This window comes from Sinocyclocheilus rhinocerous, unplaced genomic scaffold (assembly GCF_001515625.1).
Source record: "Sinocyclocheilus rhinocerous isolate Xijiao unplaced genomic scaffold, SAMN03320098_v1.1 scaffold206, whole genome shotgun sequence".
Classification (NCBI taxonomy): Eukaryota; Metazoa; Chordata; class Actinopteri; order Cypriniformes; family Cyprinidae; genus Sinocyclocheilus; species Sinocyclocheilus rhinocerous.
The window spans coordinates 324,168-343,318 of NW_015647488.1; the positions used below are offsets into that span (position 1 = coordinate 324,168).

The 19,151-nt window shown below is 37.1% G+C and overlaps 2 protein-coding genes across 5 annotated transcripts in view; one reads left to right on the forward strand and one right to left on the reverse strand.

Annotated features, from left to right (window-relative positions):
- The window catches only part of LOC107709267 (uncharacterized protein KIAA1522 homolog), a 55,083-nt gene extending 44,416 nt beyond the window's left edge, over window positions 1–10,667 (forward strand). Inside the window, exons 3-9 of one of the 4 annotated variants that reach the window (XM_016513713.1) lie at window positions 4,482–4,637; window positions 4,780–4,820; window positions 5,321–5,447; window positions 5,884–5,991; window positions 6,142–8,712; window positions 8,809–9,773; window positions 9,862–10,667. In XM_016513713.1, the coding sequence (XP_016369199.1) occupies window positions 4,482–4,637; window positions 4,780–4,820; window positions 5,321–5,447; window positions 5,884–5,991; window positions 6,142–8,712; window positions 8,809–9,773; window positions 9,862–9,906 (4,013 nt within the window). In that variant the 3' untranslated portion in view covers window positions 9,907–10,667. Of the gene's footprint in view, window positions 1–4,481; window positions 4,638–4,779; window positions 4,821–5,320; window positions 5,448–5,883; window positions 5,992–6,141; window positions 9,778–9,861 lie in introns of all 4 variants that reach the window. The other 3 variants (XM_016513710.1, XM_016513711.1, XM_016513712.1) reach the window with 3 other exon arrangements.
- Window positions 10,668–10,735: 68 nt separating this feature from the next.
- LOC107709269 (tyrosine--tRNA ligase, cytoplasmic-like) lies at window positions 10,736–17,808 on the reverse strand. The gene is made up of 15 exons (XM_016513716.1): window positions 17,747–17,808; window positions 17,387–17,457; window positions 17,026–17,172; window positions 16,744–16,919; window positions 16,375–16,504; window positions 15,901–16,001; window positions 15,719–15,723; window positions 14,307–14,374; window positions 13,094–13,229; window positions 12,932–13,017; window positions 12,696–12,831; window positions 12,436–12,536; window positions 12,161–12,354; window positions 11,909–12,050; window positions 10,736–11,823 (listed from the first exon to the last, which is right to left on the reverse strand). The coding sequence occupies exons 1-15, from the start codon at window positions 17,802–17,804 to the stop codon at window positions 11,713–11,715; spliced, it is 1,662 nt and encodes a 553-aa protein (XP_016369202.1). The 5' UTR covers window positions 17,805–17,808; the 3' UTR covers window positions 10,736–11,712.
- Window positions 17,809–19,151: the final 1,343 nt, after the last annotated feature.

Here is a 19,151-nt window from a genome sequence, read left to right on the forward strand (position 1 = left end):
TTTATCGATCTGCAGTCGAAAAACGATTTAAATGTTTATTATGAGTTGCACCAAACAGGCGTGTTGTGATATATATGGGAACATGTTCCCAGTTTTAGAGATGCTCATTAAGCAGAGTGAATCAGATCTATCAGACATGGCAATACAGACAACAGGGACATCCTGTACCACCACCTGGAGGACTTTATGGAACATTATTTTTACATTATAAAAAAAAAAATAGATAAATAAAAATATCATAAATATTAAATAAAATTAAATATAAATTTAGTAAAATAAAATACTAGATGAAAAACTTAAAATAATTTGCCTCGGCAACTAAAAATAATTTTAAGATGAAGTACTTACAATTACTAAAACTGAAATAAAAATAAATGAAAGCTAAACATAAATATTTGAAAAAAAATAAAAATACAAAAAATTTACTTTGCTAATGTAAACCCAATTGTTAATAGCCAAGTCAACTGAGTGTTCAGTTTATGCTTCTGTAATTTACCATAAAATTACCTGTTTCATTTGCTTCCTGTGCATCTAGGAATACAAAAGCTTAAGTGTGAAGAAACTCGAGGGTCTGGTGGCGGTTTAAAGGCATGCATCAACCCTCATCTCACACCATGTGCCAGATGGTGTCTTTTGGCTCCCCTGATAAATATTAATGGGATTTCTGGAGTTGGACAACAGGCAGTTGATAGAATGGGTGCAATTTGAATGACAGACTGAAAAAAGAAAAAGATGAGAAAGTCTATGGGATTAAAAAATAATAAATATCAACTGATTAGAAACATAATAGCACACCTCTCAAACATCTTACAGAGATATAATTCATGCATGCAGATGTGGTGAATCTCTGTTCAAAGTTAAGAATGGGAAGTTTGCCAGCCGAAATAGTGACCTTTCTATCTTGGTTGGAAGTGAAGCCCATAATTCTCAGCCAACTCCACTTGAGTCTCTATTCAGTGCCAAAACCAGTGACTGTGAAGCGAGTGTAGACATGGGACGTCTGATAAATGGCTTAATGGTAAAGCACTGCTGCACCCCCTGCAGAGGTATATGAAACATACCAAGTAGTAGCTATGTTACTCTAAACCTGAAATAATCAATTAAAGCAAACGTTTCTGACATCTGCTATTCTTGCTTATCTCTTCTCTGATACTTAAAGCTGTAATTAAACCTCTCATTGCATTGTGTTTTTAAGAAACTAATAAATCATTTCCAAGATATGAAGTCAAACACAATTGATGCTGTTAGAATACCATGATGACTGAACTCTGATCAAAAGACAAATATACACACACTTTGCACAAAAATGCAAACAATTGGCAGAGAACAGAGAGTTCTTTTCCATAAAATGGAAGTGTACAAGTTTCAAATATCTGAATGCTATCTTGGAAGTCTTGAAAATAGTGCACGAGTCATGGACCTTTATGATATTTTCATGTTTTTTCACCATCTGTTTTGGAGCTTTGTAGGTCAATGTATACTTTCATTGTATGAAGAAAAGCAACTTTTTGTGCTTTACAGGTTGGAACAGTGTGATTAACTGAATTTTGAATGTGAGCATCAGAAATGTCAGTTTCCGGTAAACAAAGTTCACACATAACCATCATAATACCTGCTAAAGCACAAGGACTTTGCAATTTGAATCACACGGACCATCAACGTTGCGCAGTAGCTCATGATGTAACACACCAATATAGTAAACACTTTATATATTATATATAGCCTATATGTTTATAAAAATTATTGAAGTCTATATTTCTTTTACTATTCATAATGTTTACTATGGGTCAAATCATGGAGCAGATGCCCTAATCGGAGTGTGGCATGTTTCCAAGCAGGGGTTTAGGGGTGGCAGATTAGCCAGGCTCCCCCGTCAAGGAAAATCCCAAGTTCAGTTGGTGTACGACACAATGGAGGAAAACAGCCAACACGTTGGGGGACACCACTCTGTAAGATGCTGACAAAAGCCGGGGTAAGAGGGAGGAGAGATGAAGAGGGGTGGGAAAGATCAGGGCAGCTGCAGGATTGGTGGCACACAGTAGATCTCATTGTGTCCGACCTGATTATCCTTCATGAGAGACAGCTAGTTGACATCCGTTCGTCTGCAGCCGCAGAAGTGGACAGTCTGTCATGATGCTGCTTAGTAAAAGAGTTTATCTCTTATCATTCAAGTAAAAGACACTTTCAAACTACAATGATCTCGGCCTGGACTATTATCTCAAGATAGATATGGTGGTCTTCATAAGTAAAAATGTTCGATCTCTGTTGTCGATATTCAAGAAGAAGGGTGAGTAGATTCAAGAATTTATAGGCGATTATTCACATTCAAGATGGTGTTAATATATTGTCTCTCCAATGTGAATATTTTTTTATTATATTTAATTTTTCTAGACTGGAGTACTAGTGTTAACAAATGTTGTAAATGTAATGGCTGCTCTTTCCACAATTGTATTTATTACAAGTTGACGGAAAGTTCTCTGTGTTCACCTTCCTGTATCTGTAACAGGTGCCTTCTCTTTGCTTAAAATGTTGGCAACACTGAGGGACTTTGAAAAAAAGTTTACAGACTCAAAACTAATGTACCCAAACAGATAGAGATAATTATTACAGAGTAAAAAGAGAACAAGGTTTTCAGTACATAACCTTGCTGTAACTTTTACTGTTCATACCTGAGGGTACAAGGTCAGAAGCCGCGTACAGTTCAATCCTTAGCATGCACACTTAACTTCATTTTACCAGCATAACTTTAGGGTATATTGTTTGTAAATGTTGTTTTCATCTAATACTCTTAAAATTAACAAAATTAAAGGAATGTTTCAGGTTAAATACAAGTTAAGCTTAATAAAAACGTTTCATTTTTTAAATCTAACCCATAAAATTTGTTGACTAAAATCCACTTGAAATGGAAGTCTACTGTGGAATTGGTGAATATTTGCTGTATATTGGAGTATAAAATGTATAGCTGTTAATGTTTTTTTATGAAAGAGATCCGTGTGCATTACTTTAATTTTAAAATAAATAATTTGCCAAATAGACTCATACAGTGCACTTGCCTACACTGTGTGTTTTGACTTTCTGTTGTATCACAATGCCTGTAGTCAGTGCCAGGACACCTGACACCCCCCATGGGATGTACTAAGAAGCTTAAATGGTAATACCGATTGAACAGTTAGAAATCTGCATAAATGGCTAAGAGGCTGAGGAGAAGATCTCTTTTAAGGGAAAGTCCCTGTCCTAAAACACCCTCGTTAACTCCACTTTGCAATGCCTTTCGGGAAGCATCAGAACTTTTATCAATGGCCAGTAGTGTAAGGCACTCAGGTGGTATGTAAGGAAGAGGATAGGGGTACGAGTATGAGGCTTCTCACTGTTCCTTAGAGAGTGTCCCAGTCTAACGATAGGCACCCTCAAGTGTCCCATTTCTCGCTATTGTAAAGTTAACAGTGAGTCTCAGTGCAAGTCAGATGCGAAGGCCACTAAGGTAATTCATAGTGCTTTGATGTTTGCAATGCTTTGCATGTTTTATGAATAAATTTGCCAGTAATGGATATCTGAAAATGAAATACAGCTTACCAGATTTTCTAGAAGATTGTTTAATATTCTTATTGGGTCAATCCAGATTATATAGTATCTGCTAACAGGAACAAGAGCTGTATCATGACTGAGAATTTAGGCGAATTTTTAAGGAATTAAAGATCAGAAGAGATTACCTGGTCACAGCATGAGTGTGAAGTCCATTACTGTGTTGGATATCTGCAATCAACATGTGCCTCTAACGTCCGTCAAAATCTGACTAGAATTAACAGCCAGTATTAGCAGGTGTTGCTGTTGGATAGAGAGAGAATGGGCATAGTTAGAGCATTTGACAGCCAGATTTATGAGCTTTCACTGCACCTCATTCACAAAATGGGTGTGCAGAAATCTTCAATCAGTCATGTTTCAAATTTCTCACTGACATAAAAAAAAAGGTCACACTTTAGTTTGGGGAACAATTCTCACTATTAAATAACTGTTAACTATGACTTTTGCCTCAAAAAACTCCTAATTTGCTGCTTATTAATAGTAAGGTATAGTTGTTAAGTTTGGGTATGGGGTAGGATAAAGGCGTCATGCAGAATAAGGCATTAATATGTGCTTTATAAGTACTAATAAACAGCCAATATGCTAGTAATATGCATACTAATGAGCAACTAGTTAATAGTGAGAATTGGTCGCTAAACTAAAGTGTTACAAAAACTTTGAATGGGGTATTTTAATGTTGACTCTTGCTGTGCCTCTAGCAAGGCTGTCCTGCTAATGCATCACTATTTTGATTTGATTTGGAAGAAACAGTTCAACTTTCCTTAAACTCTCCTTAAAAACTTTGACAGACTGGCTGCGATTTGATAATCTCATGCTGCATGTTTAGGAGAAGCTTGGGAGAATGACTGCATCCATTTTTTACGTGAATAACAATACCTTTCCCTTCCCTCTATTTTTAGCAGGTCAAAAGCAGAATGAGCCAAGAAAGCTGACTGTACACTACACAGCCTCCCAGCACTACCAGGAGAATGTGTTCATAGAGGGAAGCAGGCCACAGTACCTGGAAGACCTGCATTCTGAGGCCCAGGAGGGACTGAAGATACTACAACAGGAGGGTGAGCCATACGCCCAACTTATGCCCATATTTTTTTATACAAAACATGATCTATGACAACCTTAATGCACTGCTCACAATCTGGCCTTCTAACGTACAACTGTGTTTTCTGATGCACCTCACTCAGTCTTTCTTCCATGCAGAGAACAAAAATGGAGTGGACTTTCAGGATGATCGGACTTTGGTAAGCCTCTGAAGATTATATATCAATATACATGGCAGTTTCCACAAATATGGTATAATTTAGTATCCCGTTCTGCTTAAAGCATTAAAAATCCTAGTTTTTTTTTCTTAGCATGTCAGACAACTAGCATGAAAAGTTGTTCAATTTAAACAAATCAAATGTTTTCAAACCCCTTAAAATGGCAGTTTTGACCTGACCCATCTCTTAGGTCTGGTCTTGAACTTTTGACTGTATCTAACAAATAAAATCATTAGAATCATCAAACTTTAATTACTTCAATTTTTAGGGCCTTGTTCCAACAAACCCCTGAGGATAAGCTTTAGTTGAAATTTTAAGGGAATTACCGCTAAGATTTTTTTTTTTGCCAACATAATGCAAGCCCTTTCTTGTACCCTATTCAGTGAAGAGGCATATCACTTAACTCTTTAAAATGAAAACATATATGCATAACTTGAACCTATAATGAACACTTTTTACTGATGGCCTCCATTTCTCCACAGCCAGAGGAAGATACAAGCTCAAAAGAAAGAGATGAATCACTTGAGACTGATAGCACTGCTGGACACTCCGTCATTTCAGTGTCAACTGTCTCAGCAGTCTCCTCACATCCAGTGCTTACACGTCAAGGTATACAATGCTGACTTAATAAGGAGGCCTAGAAATAAAACACGCTTACTGGCACATACTACCTCTTGTTTTTTCCCTCTAAAGTGATTTCAGGTTTAACAATACATTTGTTTGCCACCCTTATAATCTATATTGTAGTGGGGCAGTTGGAGCAAAACATGACAGTGGTGTTGCAATGCAAAGACAAAATCATACATTTTGTCAAAATAGCTATGATCTGTCCTGTGATAGTTTCAGAGAAAATGTGATATCAATCAAAATTATATCAGTTCAGATAAAAAAAAAACTAAAAAAAAACTTGTTTGTTAATGTAGTGTAGCCATCAATTTGAGTATGACCTGAGATTTAATTTGGAATAACAAAACAACTTAAGAAAACTGTATGATATATTTTTCCTTGGTATTCAATCTCTGTTATGTTGTATCATTCCCTTTAGGTTCCACATTTAAGCCCTTGAACCCAGTTAAACAACTGGACAAGACCAAGAGGATAAGTAGAAGAACAACTATAATGGGCATACCACAACAAGTCCAAAGAGAACTAGGCATGTAAAACTGTTATTGTCAAATATTAAGAAAATATATTTTTTTAGCATGACACCTTAAAACAGCAACTTTGATCAATATATGAGATTACACAAACTGTTCCGCCTAAAACAGAAGAATGACATTACTTTGTTTTATTTCTATTGAAGAAATGACAAGAGGAACTCTACTGCAGCAGCGTCCAGATGAAGAACATGATGGTGAAGTTGATTCCTCTGGCAGAGTTGTCATCCCAACAATTGATGGAGAGCTCCCTTCAGTAAATTACGAAGGGGCTCGTGTACACCTGCAGAACATTGTAGTTCTTCAGACATCAAGAGATGAGGAGATTCTAATAAACCACATTCATTCTGTTTACCAAGATGAGTTAAACCGAAAGCTTGGGATAGGAGCATGCCCTACACAGAGGCCAAAGTCTCTTGCTGTGCCAGGGATGACCACTTCCTCTTTCCTGCATGAGCCTCAAGGTCCCGTTATGTCCATTTCACCACAGGCAACTTATTTATCTAAGATTATTCCAAACGCGATTCTGCCTGCTGCAATAGACATAATTGAAATTAATCATGATCACAGCCGGCGCAGTACAAATACAGTTAGCAAGAGTAGTTTAGCATCAGCTAGTCCAGCTTCTTCACGATCTGGAGGTGGCACAAATCAAGATCCAACTACCACTAGCCCCAGCAGGAGCCATTCACAATCATCTGAGACTATTGTCTCCAACTCCTCCACAATCTCTTCAAAAGCAAAGTGCCTACAAACATTTGTTGCTGACAGCACCAAAGAAGTTTCAGATTTAATCCCAAAGGACATAAGTGATACAAGTTCAAGCAGTTGTAAAAGCTCTAACAGTAACAGTACAAACCACAGACTGGACCACAGGGATATCGGTGAAGTAGGGGAAATTGTCAGAAACAGCCATTCATTCTCTCGTAATCTCTCTGTAATGAAGACAAAATTACCACCAGCACCACCCCAGAGAACCTATTCCCTTCACCATGAAAAACTTAAGTGGAGATCAAGGGAACTGGTAGACATAAAAGATCTCAAACATATGGCACCAAATGATGGGCAAACTGGTAGAGATCTTAGCAGTGCAAAATACCATCAGTCCATCAATAACAAGAAGGGTTCTGTCCATTCTTCAATGCTTAACTCATCAAGAGATTTCCAGTCAACTGTGAAATCCAGTCCGCTTAGTCCTGATAAAGCTTTTACTGGAAGTCATGTCAGATCAGGTAACTCATCCCCACAGAAAACTGGAGAAGAATCTGGTGAAAACAAATTTGATAGGACTTTGTCTCCTTCGAGTGGATACTCAAGCCAAAGTGGGACACCTACGCATTCCCCTAAAGAGGTCAGTCCCTCCTCACCTGGAAAGAGAAAAGTAAAGCCTTCAAATCCTGAGAGAACAGGTGTAAAGACCTCGCCGGTGGTTTCAGTCTCTTCATCAATGACATCTCTATCTTCTGTCACATCAGACATAGCACATCATGACATTCAAACCAACAACACTCCGTCGGAGCTATTAAAGTGCTCCCCACCGGTTACAACAGTGAAAAACAAGGTGACACCAACACACCCAACTATTGCCCTTAGGGAACTGTTCAACGTTCCCCCTCCACCCAAGGTAAAAGCCCCATCTCCCCCACCCCCTGAAACCTGGATTCACAATAAATGCACACATGAACTATTATGTGGCCTAGGTCCAAACCCCCATAGGTTACATCAGCTTCAAAAACAGCAAAAAGGGTCATTAATAGGTAAAAATCAAAACACAAATTCAATACAAATCACTGAACAAATTATCCCAAAGATGCTGACAACAGAAAAAGTAAAGTCAGGGACCCAACTGGAGAACAAAGAAGCTGTAAAAGAACAAAATGAGCCCATGTCACCACAAGTGCATGAACAAATGATAGTAGACCCTCCAGATTTGAGGCAAAATGAAAGCTCAACATTACACAATGACTTAAATGAACTAGAAAGTACAAAATTCCTTAAGGAGGTCAACCAGAACATTCATACACAAGATCAGAGAACTGTAGAGGATCAAAAGGAAAAAGGAAGCCAAATAATACTCCCTGCAACGAAGGTACCAACTATCAAAGTTGATCAAAGTATGCTGTCACAAACAAACTGTGAAGTCAAACCAAATCCTGAAATAGTGAGCACAACATGCACCCTACGGAATGATGAAAACAGTGAGGAGAACAAAGGAAACTGGATTGTTAAAGACATTCTCAATCGCAAACAATTGCAAACTCTCGGTATAGAAGTACCTGAGGCCAATGGCATTTCTCCTCCTCCTTCTCCACCTCCAGAACACCACCCTCCACCACCACCTACTAAAAAGATGTCAGGCTCCTCAGTGTCTATACCACCATCTGATGAAGATGAAGAGAAACAAGAAACAGAGGAACAGGTGACTCTCCTGGAGTCTTCTTGGCCTCCACCACCTCCACCAGTGGAAGAGTCAACTGACTTGATGTTTGAGGAACAAGCTGAACGTGACTTCCCCCCACCACCTCCCTCGTTCATCCATGAACCCCTTTCAGAGATATCTGTCAATTGCCATGACGAATCATGTGGACAGCCAGACAATATAGAATTGAGGTCATCTAATGCCTCAGATATGGCCAGCAGTTCAGACCAAGACTCTGAAATACATACCATTCTGCCAACAAGAACTGTACAAAATGATATGGAGGACAGGCAACAAGGTAAGCCTTGTAACAACATGTCACACTTCTCTGTGGACGAAGATGGCATGGAAAACACAACTGTAGCCCCTCCTAAAATGTCCTCTCTTTTACCAGATGAACTTGTACAAGGGGAGGAAATGCCAGCACAAGATTCATCAGATCTAACATCACTTGATACCGAAGCAGATTCCACTAACGTGCCACTTGCACCTCCTCTTCCAGTGGAAGACCAATCCACTGTTAACTTCCGAAGGCACCTGAGCCTCATAAACAAAGACAACCGGAGCAAAGAACTGCTGTGTCGTCACAAAAGCACACCTATTCCAAAGGAGGATGCCAACATTCCCCTTGTCACACCTTCCTTACTTCAGATGGTGCGACTAAGATCTGTAACTGTAGGTGAAGATCAAGCTAACAATGATAGCAAACCAAGTACTGAGTCCACAACAAATGAGGATCACAGTATTACTAGTCAAGCAACTCCACAAAAGCCTATTCGCAAATCCTTGTCCTTGAAGTCTAACTCACCTGCTAAGTCAACTCCTGCTCCACCCACAGTCCCATCCATGTGTCTTCAAGAGGCCATTCGTATGAAGACCGCTGCAATGTCCTCTAGTGGAGTACCTGCAATGCTTAATCTACGCTTAACCTCAACTAGTGGTACTAGTTCACCTGTGCCATCCCCTAAAACACCAGATGGCTGTGACTTGCATAAGTCCCCTGCATCTACAGCCAGCTTTATCTTCTCCAAAAGCACAAAGAAAGTTGTCATTGAAACACCTACTTCTCCTGAGGTCCAAGCAAGCCTCAAACAAAGTCTTGCAGCTGAGATAATGCAGATTTCCGACCAAGCCAAGACAATGGTTACAAATGGGACAAAAAAGCCAATTAAGGTGCCGCCACCTGTTGCTAAGAAACCAGTGCATGGAACAAATCCTCCCAACAAGACAGAGAATGCAACACCGGATAAGACTGAGATCTTGACAAATAAACAAATAATGAAGGTTGAAGTTAATGGGCAAAGTGATCAAGTGCATCCTGCTGGTCAGCGAGCACAATCATCAGGAAACCAGAAGCAAGTAAGTAAGAAAGTATTCACAGGTTATTTTAGTTTGTGCATTAAATTAAGATGAAACCATGTAAATGATGATTATATTTCTTTTTCAGGAAGTACAGAGACTGCACGTTGAAGAGTCAGGACACATGAGTTGAGTTTTGATTAGACTGTTTAGTCACAGTATGGCAAAGACAAGAGGACAAAGCAAGTGATGAAAGCCCAAGATGGATCTTGTTCAAGGATCCATGGATACCTAAAAATACCATGGATACTTAAAAGCCTTAGCCTGGAGAAATGGCCTTCAAATGTATGCAAAAAGCTTTTTCCCAATCTGTTTTATACAATAGCTTTATTACAGCTTCAAGTATTTTTCTACATGAGTTTGTCTGCTTTGGGAAAAGTCACTTTTACTTTATTGTGGACTTAAAAAAGCTAACGACTGCAAGATTGAACTGACATCTAGTGGTCACTAGTGGTAGTAATCACTGCTTGGCATAAAAAAGTAAAAACCTGTTATAATTTTTTTGACATATCCAAATATGTCCAAGCACATAGATTGATTACTAGCTTTTAATGAACGAAGTTGATTCTACTAACAGTTTTGAAAGTTTTAGTGCTACTGCAGTCAACCTTCAGATTTGCTTTCAGCAAATATGTATAGATGTATAGAACCACCTGCACCTTTATGAATGTTGCAGTATGCTGACCATGGCTGAAACATATACACACAAAACATTTACATATTTACTTTTCATTAGATTAAAGCACTTTGTAAGCTAAATGCGGCATTTATTTTCAAACCAGCAAACAGGTAAGAGTATTACTGATGTTCCTTCTAAAATTGATGTAAAAGTATACATACACAAATACTTTAGTAGCTATTTACTTCAAGGTAGGAGTGAAGAGAATTACTACACTGTTTAAAAAATAAATATGCATTAAAAGATAATTATAGATTTTCCTTTTTTTTTTATTTTTTTTTTACTGTTTTTAAATTCCTGGTGCTTTTCAACATCACTGACAGCCATACAAACATAACATCATATATAAGCCCCCCAAACCACAATATATTTTGTTTTTGATGGATGGAAATCCTCTTCTTGTTATCTGGTAAGCTACTACACCACTTTTTTTTCATAAGTGAATTATAATTTCCACAATCTTCAATCAAGCATTAAATTTAATTGCTTATATGGTGAGGTATGAAAATAGGCTCCCAAACTTGTATTGTCAGTTTCATATATTTCAATATTTCTTTTCAGCAGATCAAGCTGTAAAGGTACTTTCAGAGACATTTCCATCATTATTTCCATTAAGACATATAGGAAATGGTTATGAATCGTTGTTTATTTCAATGAATTTGGTTAACATCAGATGAGTTCTGGATGTTATATTACATGAAATTTCATATGTTTTCCTGTGAAGTAAGCTAACTAATCATAAAATATGTATACATAACAGTTTATTGTGTATATATATCTGAACCGTTTCCACTAATGGTTAAATAGTTAGAACATTGTCAAACTGGAGACTGATCATTGTAAGCAATGACCTATTTCCAGACATGGCACTACAGGAGGACCTGAGTTTGAGGATAACAGATGAACTCTTGCAAAAGTCTTCATTTGTCATTCAAACAAATGAGCATTGCATTATTTACTGCAGTACTTTGTGTAAAACATCCTGGACGGCAATACATGCAATGTAAAGCACAGACGATACCCATATGTATTCTGCTGCAGTAATCATATGCTATTAGATTATTCACAGGTTGATATGGCTGAATGGAACAGTTGCATTTAAATAATGTCATTATAAGCCATTTGCTTCTCCATTAGAGTCAGTTAACAGTTTTGGATGGCAATGATGAGCAATACCTGACACTGTGTACATGTCACAGGGATACTGGGCTGTCATGGAAACTCTAGCTTTGAAGATTTTGAGAGGAATTGTGAAGACAACTAGCAAATATTTCCACCCTTCAGTGTTTTACAGGTGATCTGTCCAAGTTTGGTCATCAGATTTTGCTCTTTCCATTGTGCAAAACACTCGTCTGAGATCTTCAGATCCACCTGAAGAGATCAGACAAATAAACATACAACCAAGAATGAGACTCAAACATGAATGTTTAAGTACAAAAATATAAACCTCACATACCTGCAACTTCTCAAACACTTTTTTCTTTGGTTTCAATTCATCATCTGGTTTGCCTGATTCATACCCTTCTACATAAACACGGTCTCCTGGTGCTGATCCTTCTGGTGGATCCAAAGGCTCCACTTTCCTGGGCTCTTCCTCACTAAAGGCCATCACATTCAGAAAGATCAAAAATCAAGATGATTTTTACTATAAGAAGAACTTAGCTGATTAAATGAAATGGTTGAAATAGGGTTTATCAGTCCTACTAACATTGAAGCACAGAGCAGCATGGCTTGGGATTCAATCCCCCTCATCTTCTGGGGCTTTAGGTTGCATAGCAACACCACAAGACGGTCCTGAAGCTGCTCCTGGGAGAGGTAGGCCACCAGTCCACTCACTACAGTCCGCGGCTGTTCCTCGCCCACATCAATCTTCTCTAAATATAGTGAGTCTGCATCTGGATGCTAATAGGTCAGGAAACAGAGTTATTTAAACAGCCACTTACTAGTAAAATGAATTGTAAAATTATTGTTGGCTTTCTCTACCTTTTCTACACTGATGACTTTGCCCACTCTGATGTCCAATCTGGATGGGATGACCTCCTCCTCATCTGCGGTTTGTTTAGGATTGCCCTTCGCTCCTCCTTCTGTGAAGCAATGACAATTTAAACTGTGTGAAAATGGATGTGCAAGTTCTTCCTTTCTCTAAAACTCAATCTAGAACTTGAAGAAGCACTGTTAAATGGGTTCATAAGTGTAAGTGATTATGTCCAAAATGTTTTTAGGCATTGTGTATTTTCGCTCACTGTTTTTAGAGGGCTCTGGGTAAGCTGATGCTGTCAGTTTCTTCAACGCTGGCATCTCAAACTTCTTCCTAATGGGGTCCAACAGTTTGTTAAGAGCCAACTCTACTGAAGCCTTCAGGTCACCAGGATGGATTTGCTGCAGGTAAGCAATGAGGGGTCAACATATGATGCTCAACTCAATTTATGTAAACATATGTCATTCGTACATTAAGTAAATATAAGTACTGTTTAGATACCTCTGCAGCAAAGTCCCTCTCCACTTCCTCATAGTCTGTGTAGACTTTGTCACCTCCCCACCTTGGATCTCTTTTAATAATAAACTCTGAAAACATAACACAACATTAAGCACTTAACTAGATGTTTACATTTCCGAATTTTCCTAATTTGCCTGAGCTCACCTGAGTGCAAAGGGAAAAGCACATGTTTAACAAAGGACAGAACTCCATTATTCTCCACATTTCCAGGCTCACAGAAGGCTTTCTTTAACTTCTTCTTCACCTCTTGGTTCTTATCCAGCAGGTCAATCTTGGATTCCTGTAACAGATATGAAAGTTTAAGAATGATGAATCTTAGTAATATTAACCCAACACCTGGAATATAACAGCACAGACCTGCCAACCTTGGAAAAAACTTGTGAGTACCATCAGTGTGATGGGACGGGACACAGGTTTGGGTGGAGGGGGTTCATATATTCCTAGATAGGTACATTATTAACTGAAGCTCTTTGATGGCTAATGTCAAAATCATAATTGCACAATGTGCAAAATGCAAGATTTAATGTTAAATATTTGAGGTTAGCAGGTCTGCACTAGGTCACACACACCTTAAACCGTGGTTTTCGGTTAAGTTCGGATGGCTCGGCACGTCAGAGTATTATATATGTATTTTCTTTTTTTTTTGCGATTTCGGATTTAAAATGCCATTTAAAAAAACCTCCAGTACATGTTCATTAAAACTCCAGTACACTTCTGTACACTGTAGAAAAACGTGGATTATCATTTGTCTACTTCAAATTTTTTATTTTTATGGATTGGCCATTATTGGGCGCTATAAGCACATGTAATGTTTGTTTCATTCATACTGGACGCCAGAGGGCCAGAAACTCCACATGTGCATCACAGAAGTAATAGAACTGATGACACTCCAGGAAATCCCTTATATGGATAAAAGCATCCAGCTATCGCTGTGACTGCATTAAAAGATAGAAACATTTTGAATGATGAAACTTGAAGACAATAAACACTCGTATAGTTTATCTGTGTTCTTCAAGCCATCTTGGGTATTTTCATAATAATTACGTATATTTATAATCCATTACAAATCGACATAGCCTCTTTTAACAGTATAGAATATATTTTCTGCCTCATTCTGTGATAAGAAGCCACATCAGATCACGAAAGGAGGTAATTTTAAACATTCGACTGATTTTATGGAGTAATAACATGTTCTCTTTTTTTGGACAACAGGTTTAGAAACGCTTCTCATTCATAAGCCTCTATCCCATCCCATCAAATCAATAGGATTCTTTGATTACATAAATCAAAGAATGTGATTGTAAATCTTTATCTTACAGCTTTCTTGAAATCTGTGAAGGTGTAGATGCTACCGTACCTCCTCAGAGGAGCTCATCTTGCCCCCCGTCAGTCCAGGCACCATTGGGTTCATCATGTGGATAAGTTCTGTGTTTAATATAAGTGAGTTGTTATACCATTTTGTTGTTGTCCATTCAAGCAATTGATCCCGAATTGACGCTAATTGAAAGTAAAATGTGCACGGCCTTTATAAGCTATTTAAAAGCGAAGGAAAGGGAGAAAAATAGGGAAAACCCCAATGAACCCCACCTCCCGGTGATATCGGTATTACCGGTGTTGTCACATGTCGATTAACTGGTGGGAGAATTTCCACACCGTCACAACCCTACTTGCCAGACATATCCGATGCATCAAGAAAGATTTGTTTTAAGACTTATTTATATATTTTGCTTTGGTGTATGAGTAGGAAATACCAGCTTTAGATTTTCAAACATATTTCTACAAATATAATAATCAAGTTTTTTGTATTTACTACTGGCAAACTAAATCAAAAGATGCAAAAGAAGAAAAAAAAATATTAAATCAAATATTTTTGAGAAGCATCTTTTGTGCCTTATTCACAGTACAGTCGTGGCCAAAAGTTTTGGCAGTGACATAAATTGTGTTTTGCAAAGTTTGCTGCAAAAATAAGAAAAAAAACAATAGTTGTAAAAAAACTAAATGTATCCAGCAAACACCCACACACATATTCACTGAGATCAGCACACAGTCATCAAATCAGTACGATATCATGGGAGAAAGCTTGATTCACACATTATTCTGTCCACTCCTTGCCAGTAGGCTTGCTGCGATAGTCAGTGTTACCGGTTTTTATAGTAATAAAACTCATTTAGTTCAGTTAGAGAACAGACACTACAATTAAAGTTTAAGATTTACTTTCGAAACGAAATGCAAAAGCGCCTGTTTGGCAATATTTTGTATTTTGAAAAGGCTATGTTGACTTTTGCCGTATATCTAAGGTGATTTTGTAAGTTTTTTTTTAAAACATTTGTTTCTTATTTATTTGGTTGTGTTTGATGATTTTTAATGTATTTAAACTTTGTGTAATTTATTTATTTTACATCAAGGTGTATGCCGTGCCTCCAAGCTTTCTTATTCATTTTGCTAATAAACGTTTCTTATTTTTATATATATATATATATATATATATATATATACACACATATACACACACATTTTAAACTTTGTGTAAGTTATTTATTTTATATTAGGCCTATAGCATGGTGTATTTTTATTTCAGGGGCAATATTCTTTGTAGCGATTTCCTTGCATGTGAGGCCATTTTGATGCAAAGCGATGATGGCTGCACGTGTTTCTTTGGAGGGAACCATTGCTAACAAGAACACAATGATTGAAAGCACTTCGTCTCTCCTTTTATAGCAATCAGTCTGCTCTTACAATCTAATTAGTATGATAGTGATTTCACCTGACTAGTACTCATTCACACTTTCACATGTGCTGCTGATATGATTAGTCAATTAATGTTAGCTGGTCATTTTGTGTCAGGATCAAAAAAACTTTTTTTTCTTTTTTTTGGCCAATGAAGCTTTTAGCAATTAATTAAAATGCATGTGTTCACTCTAGACAATAATCTAGAAACAATGTGAATGAACACCACAACAAAAAAAAGTACCTTCTCTGCTAATGTGAAGATCTTTCTTTGGTCCACACCCCCGAACTGAGCATCTACTTTTAAGTACTCCTCATCCAGTGCCTGATAGAAATGAAAAACATGTTGGAAACAGTTCTGCTGTTTAATATTTTTGTGGAAGAATATTAAGTTTAAAAGAAAAAAATGTGTACAAATATTTTTCTAATGATGTAAATGTCTTTACTGTCACTTTTGATCAATTCAAAGCACCCTTACTGAAAGTATTAATTTCTTTCCAAATAAATAAATAACAGTAGTGTAGAAATACATAAGCAACATCTTTTTAATCGGTTGTATACTGGCATTTGCACCGATAAGAAAAAATAAGCAGGTTTTGAAAATAGACTCCATGTTCAAATGATTAAGTAAAACAAATACATACAGACTAGAAAACCACAACTATGAGGATAATGCTAGCAGAAGATGATCTGCATACCTGTAGTCCAGGATACAGCAGGCCACTCAGAAGAGGATGCTCAACCTGTTTGACCACCTCAGCACCTGCTTTCTTGGCATCATGTTCAGTTACCATGGATGACAGTCGGTAAACATCCAGAGTGTACTCTCTATAATAGATCAACCACACAAAACAGTTGCCTTCTTCTTATTAAAGTACAAAAACTGCAAACATCTTTTTATTAATGGTAAAATGTCAAATAAAAATATCTAATCTAATATCTAATTCAATCTGTTTCCCAGAACAATGACTAACACTTCCTAAAAACCATGCTCTTTGGTCAATTATCATCCATTGTAATTGTTTGAAATTCATAACAACAGCGTTTAAATAAACAAGAGTAGCTACCTGCTGAGCTGATAGTCTGTGCCTTTGACAAATCTGAGTTTGTCAAGGGGAACTCCAATGCTCTCCAACATGGCCTTAATGATCTGCTCATAATACTGCACCCTGAGCTCCAGCAGCTCCCAGGGAGCCTTCATGTTGTCCAGATAGGCATGGAGATCAGCAAAGAGGATGGTCACCTACAGAACAGAAACACAAATAGTTACACACACCAATGCCCTGATCCACTGTCCAAACAAGTGCATATCTTTAAATCAGAAGCAATGCAGAACACCACAGACAAACCTCGCAGCCTGCTTTCAGGAAGTCAGCGATCTTTGACATGGGGACAAAGTAGGCCACATGGGGTTTGCCTGTGGTTGCTGTTCCCCAGTAGACCTTCAGCTCCCTCTCCTTCAGGATCTCCTTCAACCTCTCCTCACCAAGAACCTCCTGAGAACACAACCGTGGCAGAAACAGTCTACTGAAACTGACAGAACAGACACCTCATTGACGGTGCATGCAAACATAATAACATAAATAATTTTAAATGAAGATCTTCAAAACAATAACAGGCATACTTCTGTATATTTAAATGTTAAATATGTTTTTGAGCTGTTACAAGTTATTTTGGAATCTCTTAATATCCTTCCCTGCTGTTTCTCACCTGAAGGTTCCTGGTGATTAGCTGGAACTTCTCATCAGGACTCCGCTGATCTCCCATGATGTCTGCTGCTTCTGTGCGAATTAAGTAATTACAGGCTTATATGACAAATAACGAAGATAAACTCAATTTGTGGCCATATGTCAACACCGTTATTTTTAGGATCATTTATTCAGCCATTGGTTAAAATGACTTCCGCTTTGAATGAACCGCTGAGAATGAGCTCTCTTAACCTAAGAGTGATCGAAACACTTCAAAACAGGCACTAGGTCGGTATAAAATGTAATACTATCTTTTTAAAATGTCAGTGATAATAGATGACGAAAGCTCAGTAATATAATAAAAATGTATATTAAATCTCACCGGTGGAGCTGAGAAACGTATGTGCCGGTGACAGGCTCTTCCGGTTGAAAGATTTCATCACGTATTTCATAATAAAAGCATAAAAGATACATATTGGAATGAAAGTTAGTTTTTTAAATTTATATACACGAGTTTAAAAAAATATTTTGATATATCAGTGAAATATATATATATATATATATATATATATATAAATGTGTATTATTAACCTATTTTTAAAATATTTTGCTTTGTAATGATAGTGTTGCATCAGCTCTGAACAATCAATCGTCCAGCTATGACTAACACTTGTAAGATTTTTTTTGTTTGTTTTCATGAAAACTAATAGCTACCGCAGTCTATATTGTGTTTTAAAACTTATACTGATAATATTTTATAATGAAATAATGACACTGAAGAAAACCACAGTGAAAAGGAATTTCGATTTCGTAGGATTTGTTAAAAATGTAAGTAACACTTGTTATTGTCCAAAATAAAAATAAAAATAAATAAATGAAGAAATAAAGGATGCAAGCTCTCTTTCTCTGGATAGATAGATAGATAGATAGATAGATAATTTTATATAAATATTATTAAAAAAAATTTTTTTTAATGTTTTCATATTTTATTATATAAGATGCTAGGTGTGTAGAGGGGGGGGGAGCAAATGATGATCCTTGAATATTAATTAGAATTTATTAACAAACATTTTTGTAACATCGTTTCTTTTCAATAACTACACACATTTTCACTTAGAACAATTCCATCCAAAAAAAAAAAAAAACATCTATGTACAAACATCAGCACATTTGTTATATACAATATCTGTATTTTTTTTTTTATATCAGAATATGGAAAACTAAACAGATCGCCACAAACCAGTGTTAATGAGAATGGGGCACACAGATGTTACAGATGCATCAATACAAAATTGACACGTGTTAGAACACGGTATTAAACATGCACTGATGATATTTCAATGCGCATCATATGTACATATGTATAACATAAGACATTTACACAAATATTATTTACAAGCCATTCCATTTTCCCCAAACAGAAAATTTTAAATATGACTTCATATTTTCAGATGGTCTATGTACATATATCACAGCACTTACAGATGGTAGAGAAACACTTGGCATTCAGATCTTTGACACAGATGTTACAGGCAGAGAACTATACAATAATAAAAGCACTTCTGAGACAACTACTGTACGGACACTGACACGAAACAAACAGACCAAAAATCAGATTAATTTAACACCTAAACAAACAGCAAGTCGCCTGTAAATACACTGATTGGCTTTTCCATAAGAATTAATGGCATATTAGACATAATTCAGCAGTGACAGCTCTAATTGCCCTTATTTTATGTGACTGAGGCCCTCAAACAAGATAAATTAAGATGGGAGAAACAGACATA

Excerpts from the sequence above, each read along its gene's own strand:
- LOC107709269 (XM_016513716.1), bottom strand. The coding sequence starts at position 17,804 with ATGAAATCTTTCAACCGGAAGAGCCTGTCACCGGCACATACGTTTCTC. Across the intron at positions 16,920-17,025 it reads TCCTGAAAGCAGGCTGCGAG|GTGACCATCCTCTTTGCTGA; the intron begins GTTTGTCTGTGG and ends TCTGTTCTGTAG. Across the intron at positions 16,002-16,374 it reads TGCTGTATCCTGGACTACAG|GCACTGGATGAGGAGTACTT; the intron begins GTATGCAGATCA and ends CATTTCTATCAG.